Raw genomic sequence first — 19587 nt, 5'->3', positions numbered from 1 at the left:
ATCCTGACCCTTCCGGACACAAGGCAATAAGATCATCAGAATGGGAGAACAGCGACCGGAGGTAAAAGTCAGAGAAATTAAGAAGAGCCAACGAAGCCGCAAGGATATTAACCTCAGCAGCCCCCACCTTGCAAATTCATCAAAACTCTAGACTGATCATTACTGCCTATAAACAATCTTCATTAGCTGACATATCCATCAGAAGATAAACTGGATGAACCTGGTTAATGGGCAAGCATGGACGAGATCGAGTACATCGGTTTTATCACTTTTATCAAAACTCCAGGAAATTGATTCTTTGCCGAAAAACAGGATTAGTAAGAAGGGTAACAGCGGAGCTATATCTGGCCCAACAGAGGCACGAAGAGTGAATAGACAATGCATGGATATCACTCCTCCTGCGGCCTGATGCAAGAGAATGCAGAAAGATAGTCTTAAAAGATAATACTTTATGGAAATAGACATCAAATGCATAAGGGAGCCCTTTCAATGACTAACACAAAGGCTAGGATCGAGCTGACATTTCCGAGTAAAACCTGCCTGAGCGAAGCTTCCTGCGATAGTTTTCACGCGTGAAGGTAAAGGATCTCGGGACCTGAATGCATAATCAGGGACCAGGCTGGTGCAGGATATAGGTTCTGGGTGGGAGAACCAGAGGAAAATCCACCAGACACGGACAAGAGCTCCGCAAACCATGGTTGCCACAGTGGCGCTATCAGAAGGAGAGATCAAAGGTGCTCCCGAAACTTCAGTAGTACCCTGCTCACTAGGTTGAATGGAGGAAAAACATAAGCACGTATCCCTCCCGATCCAGAGATAGTGTATCCACAGCCCAAACCTTTGGTCTGGTACCGGAGAAACAGGTTGGCAACTGGGTCTTCAGGGAAGTAGCGAAAAGGTCTGTTTGAGGCTCCTGCCACCCTTGACAAATGCCCTCGAAGATCGAGGGATTTAGCAGCCATTGTGTCAGAAGCGTCTGGCTGCGCCTAGAGAGAGTATTCGGCAGAACATTAAACTGCAGAGATGCCCATAGCATCACAAACCACTATGGAATGTAGAATCTTTTGAAAAGCCTGCAGAGCCAATAGAACAGCCCTCATCTCCACCCGTCGTAGTGCCCGGAAAGCTGTTTCCCAGATTGGCAATGGTCACCGGGATAAGCCCTCCACCCTATCAATCACGCATTCGTGAACAAGGTCATGGTGGGAGCTGGTTTGAACAACTGAAACCTCCCCACGGAGAACATTGTCTTTCATATTCCACCACCGAGCAATCTCTTTCACAAAATGGTTGAGAGGAAGCCAAGCCTCCCATATCTGATGGAAGGGACACAGTTCGCGAGGAGGAACATCTGGAGATGTCTGATGTAATGTCTCCCCAGAGAGACCACATCTACCAGAGCGTTGAGGTAACTCAGAAAACTGAGAAACCAGCGAATCTTGACGTAGGACCAGTCATGAGCAACAAGACCAGCAAGATATTTGGCCTTATCGAACTTCTCCAACGATGGAAAAGCCATACTCTGAATCGTATTGAAATGTTTTCCCCAGGAAGACAAAGCCCTGAGAAGGGCAAAAAGGGTGTTCTGCTCACACTAGGTGGAACATGAGAGAATCGTCGAAATATACTTTCCCTGGAGTGCGTAAACCTCACGACAACCTGCAGCAGCTTGGTGAAAACCAAAGAAGTCGACATGGTCCGGAAGTGGAAAACTTTCCTGTTGCAAGTAGAACGGAATTTATGTGACGACTTCTTCCATGTTTCAAAATATTTTATTAAATCAAAAGATTTAAGTTTGATCGGGCAGCAGGCAAGGCCTGTATACGTCCCCTCCACACGATTGCATGCATGACACAAATCATGCATGTTAGTGAAAAACACACAATAGATGATGATGTACATATATTATAGAAGAAATTACCTATAGCGACAAATAACATGCATAACTTTCTGTTGTATTAAACACTAAATGATAACGGTATTAATTGGTCAGTATTCAATATTCGCTTAATTTGATTTAAGTTAAACTGGATTTTGACTCTGAACTTAATCCTTCGATGTCAATCTCACTCCCGACTTTCATTGTAACCAGGCAGCACTAAAATGTCCATGGTGTTTTACTTTTAAGTGCCTACCCGACCACAAATATACAGATCATGAGCAATACTGAGAGAGTAAATGGTTATATATAAATACATGTCTATTCATAAAGGAAAAGAAATCAAAATTTGTTTATTCGTTGCCTTCATGATTTCGCCAGTCTCTTGGTCAAGCCACATCATAATATATGATACAGCAAAGGGGAAAGTAGGAATGGATAAAGTAAACATGCAGTTGCATTAAAAAATATATTAATTTTACTTAAAATTTCTAAAAGCTTAAAGGTCTACCTGTTGATTCAATGTATTTCTGGATGCATGCACACATTGCAGAATTTAGATCATAAATAAGGTGATTACTTCCCCGTTGTTGGCAAGTTAATATACATCAACATTTAGGTTAAGATTCAACTAAAGATTGAGTTGGATATCTACTTGTAGGAGAGACATACAGTCAATTAAAAGTCGTCTTTCAGTTATAAATCTAGGGTAAAACAGAAAGAAGAGACAAACATCCTCAACAGAGCTGCCAAAAATACAAGATGCATTATCAATAAGATGATCTTGATATAAATCTGAGTTTAATTGACTTGCTTGGTTTCTAAGTTGGCATAAAATAATGCTAAATGATCTAGATCCACTATACAAGTATCTAAAAGCATACGTACATACTTTCTCAGCATAACTGCGTATGGTATGACGGCCTGTTGTGCCGACTGTTTGATGATAATATGGAAGTAGGCTTCTACTGAAGTGGCCCACATTGAAGCTATGATGACCGATGGAGTCTCCATTTGAAGTTAGGAAAATCAACGTGCCTGTTGAAATCACATTGATATATGACTGAACGCCATGCTCTGGACTTCTTCTGGACCAGAAATATTCTTGAATAGAATCAGCTGTTTGTGTAGTCCTCCTCGACCGCGTTCTTTAGTCTCTAAAAGTGCATTATCCGGATCCCCGGAGGAGAAAAGAAGATGCGCTTTGTCAACACGAAGGATTCCGCAAAACGGGAATGCCCAACCCCTCAACAACTACAGACAAGGCCCAAGAGTCCTCTGTGATTTCCCTCCACTCCGGAAGGAAGGCAGACAGACGACCTCCTACAGGCAGATCGGGAGGAGGAAGATCTTCCCAGGTTGGAGAATCCTTTCCTATCATGAAGCCTAGTCTTGCGACAGAAGGACCAGAATTTGAGACTGAAGGAGCCTAGTCCTCCAGAACAGACCCTTTATCTGGAATGACCAAGGAAGGGGAGTCAGAAACTCTTCTTCTTATCTCCAAGAGGGCTTGGATCATTCCCATTGTTGTCCTTGAAGTAAGGCTTCCACTTCTGCTGCACAGGGGACTGGGGAGCTGAAATTTTAGCATTCTTCTTGGGTCGCGCTGATACCTGCGAGGTACTTGCCTTCAAGATCTGCATTCATTTCAAAGAAGGACAGAAGCGACCAAGTCCTCCTTCAAACCTTTATGAACAGAAGAAAGAGTCCTCCCAAAAAGAATGGACTCAACAAAAAGGAACGGCAAGGTTCATCGATTGCGCGGTTTTTTAAAACAGAAAAACGCCTAGCCAACAAGATCTTGGCGAGCAATAACACCTAAGGCGTGCACGGGATGGCGACCACTCCCGTAAGCGCATGTTCGACAAGAAATATATCATCCTGAATGGCAGCAAGTGCTTGGACGCGCATCCGATATGGTGTCTCCCGTCACTTGTTCTGGCACTAATATCAGAATAAAAATGTAATTAAAAATTCCATAAACAAGGAGTGTTTGAAGTGGAAGTAGGGGTTGAATGAAAGCTCACGTTTTAATAAGTGCAACATGTCTCTCTTTATCTTTTAATTTTTGAAATTTAATTCAGTGGCGTAGGAAGATGAAACGTAATGGGGGGCAAAGGTCCTCAATATTTTGTAACCCTCCCGCCGCACCTACAGGAGGAGATTAATTCAACTCCCAACCATATATATGCTTTATGTTCATTTTTCATATATCATTAAATTTAATCCTTGTACACATTTATAGACAGTGGGGTCGCTGAAAGGAAATTAACGAATACGCAAATTGGCCAAATTAGCTTGTGAGCGTCGAAGGCGCGATATTTTAGTGTTTTAGGGGTCTGAGGGTGACCCCCCGGAAAAAATATTGTAATTCAGAATGGCTGAGATGAGTTTTACGATGTATTTTGACGATTTTGCGAGCGCCCGAAAGCGCGAGATTTTTGTTTTTTGGGGGTCCGGGACCTCCCCCGGGAAAAATATTACGATTTAGAATAGCTTAAATGAGTTCTGATGAATTTGCGAGCGCCCGAAAGCGCGAGATTTTGGTGTTTGTGGGGTCCGGGGGTCTCCACCGGAAAAAAATTACGATTTAGAATGGCTTAGATGAGTTTTTCGATGCATTTTGATGAGTATGCGAGCGCCCAAAGGCGCGAGAATTTGGTGTTAGGGGGTCTGGAGGTCTCCCCCGGGAAAAAAAATTTACGATTTTGAATGGCTGAGATGAGTTATACGATGTATTCACACCATCGGCACATTGTTGTGTAACATAAAAAATGAATTGTCTCGGTAAGACATATAAACAAATTGATCTTTTAAGATACATTTTTTAAAATAGTACATAGAATCCCTTGATGGACATTTTTAGTCTGTGTGTATTGAATTTTTACTATTTAAGGTTTGACATTATGTGCTTGAACGTTTTAGGAAATGCGCCGCGCAGCGGAAAATTTTCTAGAATGAAGTACGAAAATAAATGTGCAGGAGGACCCTTCCCCCCCCCCCCCTCCGTTTCCTACGCCCCTGCTAATTGGATTTACGTGCGAACAGCTAGTTGGATAGGCTCGCGCGTGTATGTCCGTTCGCGAACGCTCGTCATTCTGAACACGCCACTGTAATGAAGCCAGCGCTCGCAATGCCGTGTTCAGGGAAGAGATAACTCTGTCCTGAATGTCGGCTTGTTCTGGCTCGGATATCCAACCCTCACCCACCCTATAGATAAACTGTCAGAATTCTACATAAGACACAATCTGAATGAGGAGACGGAGCAACATCGTTCTCTTGTGATGTTCCTTGCAGTCGAAAAATTATCTTATCCACTAAATCACTTATTAAATCAAAATATCAAATAGTTATTATAATACCAACAAATACATTTTGTACCACTTTTGATATTATAAAGTAATAATGAATCTAATAAGTACTCGTGATATCGAATAAGTAATCAGGAATTCGAATAGGTAAGAGGCCTTTAATTGGCAATTAAAAGGTCAAATACATCATTATAATACATACCAACTCATTTTAAACAATTTCTGATGTTAAGTAGTAGCTAGAATTCGAATAAGTAATCAGAAAATCGAATAAGTAATCAGGGAATCGAATAGGTAATCAGGGAATATAATAAGTAATGGGCCCTTAATGAACATTTAAATGTCAAATTCATCATTCTGATGCATAATAATGAATTTTGAACCATTTCTAACGTTAATTAGTGGTTGGAAATCGAATAAGTAATCAGGGAATCGAATAAGTAATCAGAGAATCGAATAAATGATCAAGAAATCGGATAAGTTATCAAGGAAACAAATAAGTAATCAGGATATCGAGTAAGTAATTGGCCCTTAATGAGTAATTAAAAGGTCAAATAGATCATTGTGATGCATAATAATGCATTTTGAACCATTTCTGATGTTAATTAGTAGCTAGAAATCGAATAAGTAACCAGGGAATCGAATAAGTAATCAGGGAATCGAATAAGTAATGAGGGATTCGAATAAGTAATGGGCCCTTAATGAGTAATTAAAAGGTCAAATAGATCATTGTGATGCATAATAATGCATTTTGATCTTTTCTGATGTTAATTAGTAGCTAGAAATCGAATAAGTTATCAGGGAATCGAATAAGTCATGGGCCCTTTATGAGTAATTAAAAGGTCAAATAGATCATTGTGATACAAAATTATGCATTTTGAACCATTTCTGATGTTAATTAGTAGCTAGAAATCGAATAAGTAACCAGGGAATCGAATAAGTAATCAGGGAATCGAATAAGTAATGAGGGATTCGAATAAGTAATGGGCCCTTAATGAGTAATAAAAAGGTAAAATAGATCATTGTGATGCATAATAATGCATTTTGATCATTTCTGATGTTAATTAGTAACTAGATATCGAATAAGTAATCAGGGAATCGAATAAGTAATCAGGGAATCGAATAAGTAATCAGGGAATCGAATAAGTAATTAGGGATTCGAATAAGTAATGGGCCCTTAATGAGTAATTAAAAGGTAAAATAGATCATTGTGATGCATAATAATGCATTTTGAACCATTTCTGATGTTATTTAGTAGCTAAAAATCGAATAAGTAATCAGGGAATCGAATAAGTAATCAGGATATCGAATCAGTAATTGGCCCTTAATGAGTAATTAAAAGATCAAATTGATCATTGTGATGCATAATAATGCATTTTGAACCATTTCTGATGTTAGTTAGTGGCTAGAAATCGAATAAGTAACCAGGGAATCGAATAAGTAATCAGGGAATCGAATAAGTAATGGGCCCTTAATGAGTAATTAAAAGGTCAAATAGATCATTGTGATGCATAATAATGCATTTTGAACCATTTCTGATGTTAATTAGTAGCTAGAAATCGAATAAGTAACCAGGGAATCGAATAAGTAATCAGGGAATCGAATAAGTAATGAGGGATTCGAATAAGTAATGGGCCCTTAATGAGTAATTAAAAGGTCAAATAGATCATTGTGATGCATAATAATGCATTTTGATCATTTCTGACGTTAATTAGTAGCTAGAAATCGAATAAGTTATCAATCAGGGAATCGAATAAGTAATGGGCCCTTAATGAGTAATTAAAAGGTCAAATAGATCATTGTGATGCAAAATTATGCATTTTGAACCATTTCTGATGTTAATTAGTAGCTAGAAATCGAATAAGTAACCAGGGAATCGAATAAGTAATCAGGGAATCGAATAAGTAATGAGGGAATCGAATAAGTAATGGGCCCTTAATGAGTAATTAAAAGGTCAAATAGATCATTGTGATGCAAAATTATGCATTTTGAAACATTTCTGATGTTAATTAGTAGCTAGAAATCGAATAAGTAACCAGGGAATCGAATAAGTAATCAGGGAATCGAATAAGTAATGAGGGATTCGAATAAGTAATGGGCCCTTAATGAGTAATTAAAAGGTAAAATAGATCATTGTGATGCATAATAATGCATTTTGATCATTTCTGATGTTAATTAGTAGCTAGAAATCGAATAAGTAATCAGGGAATCGAATAAGTAATCAGGGAATCGAATAAGTAATGGAATAAGGAACTGGGAACTAGGAATCAACTTCACGGAGGTAGATTGTCGACATTGCTCCTGATTCAGGACTCGTGGCTAATATCAGTTGCCACATGATTTGAATGGAAGCTTCTGTAGGTCACATATACGGTATAATGTATAAATGTGTCGACAAGTTCGCAAATCTGTAACGGCACATTCCTTGAAACCGGCCTATGAAACTGAGAAAGTTAGAGAGGAAAGACTTTTTATTTTTTCGAAATTCTAAATGGTTGCATTGACTGCTAAGTTGATCGAAGTTTAGAAGCCTACTTTGATGGTTCGAGACATGACAAACACAAGTCAATAAATTTCGAGAGCTTTGATAAAACAAACATTTCAACATTAAACAGTACAATTTACATGTATAAGGAATGCTTGTCGATTCACGAGCGACGGAAACCAGGTCACTATCAGCTGCATCTGTATGTTGGTGGTATTTATAATCATGAGGATAACCAGTATAGATTTCCTGATGTTATCTACTATTCCCCTAATGATTTTAATTACGTTAATTACTAATCTACCAACTATCAGATCCTGGTAACTTACCACCTCCCGAGTCATAGTCCCCTATAAAGCGTCGTGTTAGGTAACGTACAGTGATCGCTGAAAAAGAAAGACGAATAAACTAGTGAAAATAGCATCAAGTTTGTTTTTGTTATTTTCAACTTTGGACAATTAGCCCATCGGTATGTAACAAACACCACAATACAATGTACATCCTCGGTACTCCAGGGGTTCCTATCACTTATCATCTCTACACCCCGGAGTATCGAGGATGTACAATGTATAAGAGAGTGAATATCCTATAAATGGTATTTATAGTTGCGAACCTAAAGATTCGAAAATTGTCAAGTCATAAGGGTTACTTTGGTTTGCATGTCAGAGTGTTTGTTAATAAATCAATTTGTCAGAAATATTAGGAAATATTATCTTCATTAACAAGGAAACCAAATGATATCAAATAAACACTTTAAGGAATTTCTGTTATTTTCGAGACATCTTTGACACTGTTATGGGTACTATTTCGTCTCACAATATAACAAAGTTCATAGCCCGTGTATGATTCATGTTGGGTTTGTTAAAATGGCATACGTTGGTGACATACAAAAGTGATGAGACCCGAGAGACTTTGATTACATTTAGATCAACGCTGGAAAGGTTTTGATAAATTCTAAGGCTATACCGATTATCAAACAAACCACAGTCGATAAAACTCATACGAAATCCTGTTTGTTATCCAACAACAACCGTTTCAAATTTCATATTTATTACACAAAAAGTATAAAATCAAAATTAATACTGAATCACTGTATTTCTGTCCCTGCATGCGTTTCTTGACACTTTTAGTACTTAAGTGCGTTCAGAATAATTTACATAAACATTTATAAAAAATGTCAAGTGCCGAAAGTATGACACAATATCCAAAAGTAACATTTTCTACAACACTTTAATCAATTATCACTCACACAACATCTTTAGATCCAAATCACCTCCCAACCATTCATCCTCTCTCTAACTCAACCTCTGACTTCTTTTACGTCCCCCATCTTCTCTCTGGCTTATCCGTTACTTTTCCCGCAAATTTTCACTCATGTGACACAATAAAAGGGGACTCCCCAGGAAACAAACGCGGATAGGTATATCTTGTGAGAAGTCGCCTACCATGATAGGGACCTCCAATACACCTACTGACGAAGTGATTTTCAGGATATGCAAACGTAGATGTACGTACACTATAACAAACTAAGTACCATTGATATATAGTCGGTACCATTGTATATATAGTCGGTACCATTGTATATACAGTCGGCACCATTGTATATACAGTCGGTACCATTGGGTATACAGTCGGTACCATTGTGTATGTAGTCGGTACCATTGTGTATGTAGTCGGTACCATTGTATATACAGTCGGCACCATTGTATATACAGTCGGTACCATTGGGTATACAGTCGGTACCATTGTGTATGTAGTCGGTACCATTGTATATACAGTCGGTACCATTGGGTATACAGTCGGTACCATTGTGTATGTAGTCGGTACCATTGTGTATACAGTCGGTACCATTGTGTATACAGTCGGTACCTTTGTATATACAGTCGGTACCATTGTATATACAGTCGGTACCATTGTGTATGTAGTCGGTACCATTGTATATACAGTCGGTACCATTGTATATACAGTCGGTACCATTGGGTATACAGTCGGTACCATTGTGTATGTAGTCGGTACCATTGTGTTTACAGTCGGTACCATTGGGTATACAGTCGGTACCATTGTATATACAGTCGGTACCATTGTATATACAGTCGGTACCATTGTGTATGTAGTCGGTACCATTGTATATACAGTCGGTACCATTGTATATACAGTCGGTACCATGGGGAATACAGTAGGTACCATTGTGTATGTAGTCGGTACCATTGTATATACAGTCGGTACCATTGTATATACAGTCGGTACCATTGGGTATACAGTCGGTACCATTGTGTATGTAGTCGGTACCATTGTGTATACAGTCGGTACCATTGTATATACAGTCGGTGCCATTGTATATACAGTCGGTACCATTGTATATACAGTCGGTACCATTGGTTATACAGTCCGTACCATTGGGTATACAGTCGGTACCATTGTATATACAGTCGGTACCATTGTATATACAGTCGGTACCATTGTATATACAGTCGGTACCATTGTGTATGTAGTCGGTACCATTGTGTATACAGTCGGTACCATTGTATATACAGTCGGTACCATTGTATATACAGTCGGTACCATTGGTATACAGTCGGTACCATTGGTATACAGTCGGTAACATTGGGTACACAGTCGGTACCATTGGGTATACAATCGGTACCATTGGGTATACAGTCGGTACCATTGTGTATGTAGTCGGAACCATTGGTATATAGTCGGTACATGTACCATTGTATATACAGTCGGTACCATTGGTATACAGTCGGTACCATTGGTATATATTCGGTATCATTGTGTATATAGTCGGTACCATTGTATATACAGTCGGTACCATTGTGTATACGGGCAGACCATTGGGTATACAGTCGGTACCATTCGGTATACAGTCGGTACCATTGGGTATACAGTCGGTACCATTAGGTATACAGTCGGTACCATTGGTATACAGTCGGTACCATTGGTATACAGTCAGTACCATTTGGTATACAGTCGGTACCATAGGGTATACAGTCGGTACCATTAGGTATAAAGTCGGTACCATTAGGTATACAGTCGGTACCATTAGGTATACAGTCGGTACCATAGGGTATGTAGTCGGTACCATTAGGTATAAAGTCGGTACCATTAGGTATAAAGTCGGAACCATTAGGTATACAGTCGGTACCATTAGGTATAAAGTCGGTACTATTAGGTATATAGTCGGTACCATTGATATACAGTCGGTACCATTGTGTATATTGTCGGTACCATTGTATATACAGTCGGTACCATTGGGTATACAGTCGGTACCATTGGGTATATAGTCGGTACCATTGGGTATACAGTCGGTACTATTTGGTATATAGTCGGTAACATTGGGTATAAAGTCGGTACCATTGGGTATACAGTCGGTACCATTGGGTATATAGTCGGTACCATTAGGTATACAGTCGGTACCATACCATGGGTATACAGTCGGTACCATGGGGAATACAGTAGGTACCATTAGGTAAACAGTCGGTAACATTGCTATACTCTAGGTACCATTGGTATATAGTCGGTACCATTGGGTATACTGTCGGTACCATAGATATACAGTCGGTACCATTGGTATATAGTCGGTACCATTGGGTATAGAGTCGGTACCATTGGATTTACAGTCGGTATTATTAGGTATACAGTCGGTACCATTAGGTATACAGTCGGTACATTTGGGTATACCGTCGGTATCATTGGGTATACAGTCGGTACCATTGGGTATATAGTCGGTACCATTGGGTATATAGTCGGTACCATTGGGTATACAGTCGGTACCATTGGGTATATAGTCGGTACCATTGGGTATATAGTCGGTACCATTGGGTATATAGTCGGTACCATTGGGTATACAGTCGGTACCATTGGGTATACAGTCGGTACCATGGGGAATACAGTAGGTACCATTGGGTAAACAGTCGGTACCATTGCTAAACTCTAGGTACCATTGGTATATAGTCGGTACCATTGGGTATGCGGTCGGTACCATAGATATACAGTCGGTACCATTGGGTATACAGTCGGTACCATTGGGTATACAGTCGGTACCATTGGGTATACTGTCGGTACCATTGCTATACTCTAGGTACCATTGGTATATAGTCGGTACCATTGGGTATACTGTCGGTACCATAGATATACAGTCGGTACCATTGGGTATATAGTCGGTACCATAGATATACTCTAGGTACCATTGGGTATACTGTCGGTACCATATATATACAGTCGGTACCAAAGGGTATATAGTCGGTACCATTGGGTATATAGTCGGTACCATTGGGTATACAGTCGGTACCATTGTATATACAGTCGGTACCATTGTGTATGTAGTCGGTACCATTGTGTATACAGTCGGTACCATTGTATATACAGTCGGTACCATTGTATATACAGTCGGTACCATTGGTATACAGTCGGTACCATTGGTATACAGTCGGTAACATTGGGTACACAGTCGGTACCATTGGGTATACAATCGGTACCATTGGGTATACAGTCGGTACCATTGTGTATGTAGTCGGAACCATTGGTATATAGTCGGTACATGTACCATTGTATATACAGTCGGTACCATTGGTATACAGTCGGTACCATTGGTATATATTCGGTATCATTGTGTATATAGTCGGTACCATTGTATATACAGTCGGTACCATTGTGTATACGGGCAGACCATTGGGTATACAGTCGGTACCATTCGGTATACAGTCGGTACCATTGGGTATACAGTCGGTACCATTAGGTATACAGTCGGTACCATTGGTATACAGTCGGTACCATAGGGTATGCAGTCGGTACCATTAGGTATAAAGTCGGTACCATTAGGTATACAGTCGGTACCATAGGGTATGTAGTCGGTACCATTAGGTATAAAGTCGGTACCATTAGGTATAAAGTCGGAACCATTAGGTATACAGTCGGTACCATTAGGTATAAAGTCGGTACTATTAGGTATATAGTCGGTACCATTGATATACAGTCGGTACCATTGTGTATATTGTCGGTACCATTGTATATACAGTCGGTACCATTGGGTATACAGTCGGTACCATTGGGTATATAGTCGGTACCATTGGGTATACAGTCGGTACTATTTGGTATATAGTCGGTAACATTGGGTATAAAGTCGGTACCATTGGGTATACAGTCGGTACCATTGGGTATATAGTCGGTACCATTGGGTATACAGTCGGTACCATTGGGTATACAGTCGGTACCATGGGGAATACAGTAGGTACCATTAGGTAAACAGTCGGTAACATTGCTATACTCTAGGTACCATTGGTATATAGTCGGTACCATTGGGTATACTGTCGGTACCATAGATATACAGTCGGTACCATTGGTATATAGTCGGTACCATTGGGTATAGAGTCGGTACCATTGGATTTACAGTCGGTATTATTAGGTATACAGTCGGTACCATTAGGTATACAGTCGGTACATTTGGGTATACCGTCGGTATCATTGGGTATACAGTCGGTACCATTGGGTATATAGTCGGTACCATTGGGTATATAGTCGGTACCATTGGGTATACAGTCGGTACCATTGGGTATATAGTCGGTACCATTGGGTATATAGTCGGTACCATTGGGTATATAGTCGGTACCATTGGGTATACAGTCGGTACCATTGGGTATACAGTCGGTACCATGGGGAATACAGTAGGTACCATTGGGTAAACAGTCGGTACCATTGCTATACTCTAGGTACCATTGGTATATAGTCGGTACCATTGGGTATGCGGTCGGTACCATAGATATACAGTCGGTACCATTGGGTATACAGTCGGTACCATTGGGTATACAGTCGGTACCATTGGGTATACTGTCGGTACCATTGCTATACTCTAGGTACCATTGGTATATAGTCGGTATCATTGGGTATACTGTCGGTACCATAGATATACAGTCGGTACCATTGGGTATATAGTCGGTACCATAGATATACTCTAGGTACCATTGGGTATACTGTCGGTACCATAGATATACAGTTGGTACCAAAGGGTATATAGTCGGTACCATTGGGTATATAGTCGGTACCATTGGGTATACAGTCGGTACCATTGGGTATATAGTCGGTACCATTGGGTATATAGTCGGTACCATGGGGAATATAGTCGGTACCATTGGGTATATAGTCGGTACCATTGGGTATACAGTCGGTACCATGGGGTTTATAGTCGGTACCATTTGGTATACAGTCGGTACCATTGGGTATATAGTCGGTACCAATGGGTATACAGTCGGTACCATTGGGTATACAGTCGGTACCATTGGGTACACAGTCGGTACCATTGGGTATACAGTCGGTACCATTGGGTATACAGTCGGTACCATGGGGAATACAGTAGGTACCATTGGGTAAACAGTCGGTACCATTGCTATACTCTAGGTACCATTGGTATATAGTCGGTACCATTGGGTATGCTGTCGGTACCATAGATATACAGTCGGTACCATTGGGTATACAGTCGGTACCATTGGGTATACAGTCGGTACCATTGGGTATACAGTCGGTACCATTGGGTATACTGTCGGTACCATTGGGTATACAGTCGGTACCATTGCTATACTCTAGGTACCATTGGTATATAGTCGGTACCATTGGGTATAATGTCGGTACCATAGATATACAGTCGGTACCATTGGGTATACTGTCGGTACCATAGATATACAGTCGGTACCATTGGGTATACTGTCGGTACCATAGATATACTCTAGGTACCATTGGGTATATAGTCGGTACCATTGGGTGTCGGTACCATTGCTATACTCTAGGTACCATTGGTATATAGTCGGTACCGTTGGGTATACTGTCGGCACCATAGATATACAGTCGGTACCATCGGAAAATACATAACTTAAAAGAAAAAAAAATGTATGCCGCTTATGCTGCATCGTACTGGTTCTAAATCGAGATAAGGGGTCCGTAGAGTTTCACATTGTATACATATTATGCATGTATGTATGAGCAAACAAGCTGAATCTAGCCATTTTGGTACACGTATAGTAGATCGTACCCTATTACAGTGTTTTAGAGATGGACACATCGTCAACAAAAAAATAAAGGCTAGACTCAATAAAATAAAATTTCAAAACGGATTTGGATTATTTCTTTTTTCAATGTATTGATATGTGCGTAGTCTTTAAGGTTTTTTTTGTAGAAAGTGTTTTAAAACACATTTTAGAACATTTCCTGTTTTTGATAAGAAATCTAATCTTTGTATTTTTGTTTGAAACAGAATGATATACATGTAAAACACAATGCAGAGTAAACGTGTCAGACTTGGAAAATGTTTATAGTGAAAACCATAAAAACATTTGTTAAACATTAACATTTACGAGGATGTCGATTTCTACTTGTCGATCCTCATTATAGCTCCGGGCTGTTCGCATTGTTGATCCCATCGGGATACGTTTTACATGTGCCCTACACGTCTGGCGGTTTAGATAGGTTACGTTTTATTGTACGTGCAGTGCGCGAGGGAATTTTAACGAAGTTTGGAGTATTTCCATGAAGTAAAACCACACCGAATAGATTATTACTCGATAAACTACAGCAATAAATTAATCGGAATGAATGAAATCCGTAACCTCTAGTCAAACTTTCCGACTTCATAAAGTAAATCAACACGTGTTCACGTGCTCTATGAGTATATATGCGTTATAAACACATGAACTTGCATGTATACGTATAACTGAACAGGGGTGTTAGTAATTCTATATGACAAAGTAGTTTAACGTCCTATTAACAGCCGGGGTCATGTAAGGACGTGCCAGGTTTATTGGTGGAGGAAAGCCGGAGTAACCGAAGAAAAACCACCGGCCAGCGGCCAGTACCTGGCAACTGCCCCACATGGGATTCGAACCCGCATCCCAGAGGTGGAGGGCTTGTGGTTATAGACATCTTAACCACTCGGCCACCGCGGCCCCTTTACATGACAAAGAGTTGCCAACCTTGACATATAAAATTGCAAACACCCGGAACTGTTCTATGAGTAAATATTTTTCAAAAGCATGCACCCGTGGTTCAACTTCATCCCGTTGCACTGTCACCTGTCCGTTAATCTGAATGAGGATAAGTTAAATGTTAATTTTTTTTATAACTTGGGACGCCTTATGTTTCCCGCCGTCGTCCAAATTATCGCGCGTTAGTTGTATAATACATTATATAACTGCGCCAGACGGCATAATAGCGAAATGATCGGTTGACCGGATGGTTAAGCCTCCCACCTTTCACTGTTTCACTTACAGCTGGCCAAGGTTCGATTCTTGACACGGATGTGAAAATATTAGGGGTCACCTGCCCGATCATGTGCATTTTCAACGGATACCCTGGTTTCCTCCTAGTATATGAGCCCTTGCGCCTTTAATTACACTCGGGTCATCGAAAAAAAAAATTGCATAAGAGTATTTCGCTGTTAGCATAGATTACGTAGGAAATCCAGCATTTGTTTAATGTTGTAATCTCATCTAAGGCCATCTGCATATTTTTCTCGTGTTATTATTGTTTTTAAGAAACTTTCATTTTTTTTCTTCTAAAAAAGGCAGTGAGCCGTTAACATTGATTTCCGTGTGTGTCTTATCTTTGAATACACAGGCAAATACCACGCGTTTTGAGTTTGTTTACAATTTGCGCGGTTGTGCCGTAATGGTGTTTGAGGTTGTTTTCCAAGACGATCCACGTCAACTGAGTGATGATTCACCGATTTTTAAAGTCAAGTGTAAAACACAAGGTTTTATCTTTTTATCTATATAGTCAACATAGTATTATGCCATTACACACCAATAAATATATACCGTGAACAACAACTATACCAAATGTCGACAACATATTATTAATTATTTTCCGAAAAGTCACATAAAATTATTCTGATCGGTAAAAAGTCGCGATACATGCACTTACACACAACCCCTTTATATCCCGTGTACATTGTAATATAAAAAGAAATTTCGAGTAAGTTTTTCGTGTTATTTTAGGCGTGAATACACACATTATATACCTAAGGCACATCTTCTAGACACATTAACTATAAAATCACAAAAAAGCCCGTTTAATGGACAATTTTTACAAATGAATATATAAAAAAAATCCACACAAAATATTTTTTTCAGTATTTTTACCTTGAAATGCTCGTGTCCCTATATTTATACGCGGATGACGCGCGCACTACACACGCTAACCCTATATACCAGAGACCATACCCACGTGTTCAAGAACAGGTACATTGAAGATAGGAATCTCCCAAAGACATTATAAGTATCTCGTCTTTCTCCACAAACTGCGGGGGGTCTGTACTCAAACTGTCTTGACGTAGATCTCGCTGTTTTTTCCGTATCATGAGAAGGATAATCCTTGTTTCCATGTGTAAAAACTTGACTCGATGGCTCGGTCGACTGGATCAGTTGTCTAACGATATTTTAGACGTGAGTGGAGTGTACGTAAGGACTTTGCAGTATTTACCGAAATCTCGTATAAAGGGGGTTGGATTACCTCAAGCTTGGTAATAGTGTGGATAAGACGTTACTCAATTCATAAAAAATAAAAGCATGACCCGTTTTATAACTCAAGTCCACGAACTACATTCACTGCTATGATATACAAATGTTATGTTATCTATTCCCAAAACCACCGAGTTAGATTTATAACCAATATAACAGGTTCCAATATATAAACAAGATAACCTTTATAACCATGTTAGATTTCCAACCTTTGTAACCAGGTTAGATTTCCAACCTTTGTAACCAGGTTAAATTTCCAACCTTTGTAACCAGGTTAGATTTCCAACCTTTGTAACCAGGTTAGATTGCCAACCTTTGTAACCAGGTTAGATTTCTAACCTTTGTAACCAGGTTAGATCTTTTACCAATATAATCGTAGTACATAATACACTGTATATCAATATCCAATACACATTGTAACTGGATTATTTATACATGCATTTAACTAATGTAACTAGGGTATAAAGTTAACCAATATATCCAATGTACATCTTTAACCAATAAAACTGGATTAGTTCTACAACCGATATAACCAGGTAAGTTCTATAACCAATATAACCAGGTTAGTGCTACCACCAATATAATCGAGTTAGTTATATAAACAATATAACCAGGTAAGATATATGTGCCCGATATCACCAGGTTAGTTCTACTACCAATATAATCGGGTAAGCTCTATAACCAATATAATCGGGTTAGTTCTACAAACAATATAACCAGGTTAGTTATACAACCAATATAACCGGGGTAGTTCTACAACCAATATAACCAGGGTAGTTCTATAACCTAGTTAGTTCTATAACTAATATAACCAGGTTTGTTCTAAGCAATATAATCTAGTTAGATACATGTTTAACCATTAAAATCGGGTAAGCTCTATAACCAATCTTGCCGGTTTAGTTCTTTGTCCAATCTAGCCAGGTTAGATATATAATCACTATACCCGGGCTAGATATATAATAGTTACCTACCTGTTTTTCCGACTCCTGAACTTCCGACCACTATGATATTGATGTCCTTTCCGGTACAGTTATGTGTCCGCTCGTCCGGCGTCACTTTGGGATCTTTATGCATGGTATGATACGCATGCGTCATCACGTTAAAACAATTTCAATTGTTCAATTGTTGCCCTTTCTACTTGTCATAAAATTACCATGACCTTTGTTGTGACATCCAATTAAATTGTCGTCAACACAGAATTGTGAAATATATCATTATATTTAAAAGGCAAGCATATTCACACAGATTTTAGCCGTGTAAAACATTGAAATTTGTTACAATATGAAGTTAAACACAAAATCATCATCTTTTTGTTCGAATATTTTTTCCGAACTTCTTTTTTCTGTAACAGTTTCGTTATGTCTGTAATTTTGCACTCCATACATTGGTGACCCTGACACTCAATAGCTATAGGCTACTTTTGCATAAAACAGTTAACATACGTATATTCCTATATTGATACAAACATACACGGGTGTCGGCAAACAACTATCCAACTGTTAGTCCAGAAATTCGCATGTTTGTCGCGTCCGGTATGACTTGGTTATACAAGAATAAGTTGATTATTTGAGGGAGATAAATACCCAAAACGTGCTGAAATGCCACGTAAACGGCTGAGGTGCTAAGAGACTTAAAGGCGTTTATCAAGGAAATAGAAACCCCATCATCTATCTATAACACTAAAGATTTTCCCATGGGGCATCGATAAATCCAACACAAATTCCGTCATCTCCTACTGATATGAAACTAATAGTTCCGTAAGGCGAGCGCGTGCAGTGCTGAGCAGGGATACATATTGCCTGTAGCTTTGTAAGTCCACGAGGAGAATACTGGCACGTGAGAAGGGACAGAACGTGATATAGTCCGTACGTGTTTACAACTTTGTTTTAAGTTCTGCCAATTTCTTGAATCACGACTTTAGCAAAATAGATCCCCAAAAAGCATTTATGAGAAGCAGGCGAAATGTATCAGTGTTTGTTTGTTTGGTGTTGATGTTTCAATATGAAGCAATTTTCTCACGAGTTTTTGTGAAATATGATGCAAAGTCCCCGCCGCAGATGGTAAATATTGACTGTAAATGTCAGTAAATGTTGACGTAAGTTATGGTTCACAGAATGTATTACATGTATTAGAGAACCGGATGCTTTCTGAGTGAGAATCCCAATGTCTTTTACTTTCTAAACTTCAGACAGCTGAAAGGGTGGACTGTTTACGTATAAAGTCGCGTAACGCTATATGGTTCTGATGAAACACGTGATATCACGGTGCTAATGAAGCACATGATATTATACGGTACTGATGAAGCACGTGATATACGGTAATGATGAAGCACGTGATATTATACGGTAATGATGAAGTACGTAATGGTATATGATATTGATGACGCACGTGATAGTATATGATATT

At 39.3% G+C, this 19587-nt stretch overlaps 1 protein-coding gene across 2 annotated transcripts in view; it reads right to left on the bottom strand.

Annotated features, from left to right (window-relative positions):
- LOC138326415 (ras-related and estrogen-regulated growth inhibitor-like) overlaps positions 1 to 19587 on the bottom strand; it is a 23306-nt gene extending 3719 nt beyond the window's left edge. Inside the window, exons 1-2 of one of the 2 annotated variants that reach the window (XM_069272527.1) lie at positions 18153 to 19587; positions 8005 to 8061 (exon numbers count right to left, since the gene is read on the bottom strand). In XM_069272527.1, coding sequence (XP_069128628.1) covers positions 8005 to 8061; positions 18153 to 18276 — 181 coding nt within the window. In that variant the 5' untranslated portion in view covers positions 18277 to 19587. Of the gene's footprint in view, positions 1 to 8004; positions 8062 to 8924; positions 9326 to 18152 lie in introns of those variants that run through there. The other variant, XM_069272534.1, reaches the window with a different exon arrangement.

Source organism: Argopecten irradians, chromosome 1 (assembly GCF_041381155.1).
Source record: "Argopecten irradians isolate NY chromosome 1, Ai_NY, whole genome shotgun sequence".
In the NCBI taxonomy this organism is placed as follows: Eukaryota; Metazoa; Mollusca; class Bivalvia; order Pectinida; family Pectinidae; genus Argopecten; species Argopecten irradians.
Note: the sequence above shows the minus strand (reverse complement) of the source record. Positions and strands in the feature narration are given on the sequence as shown.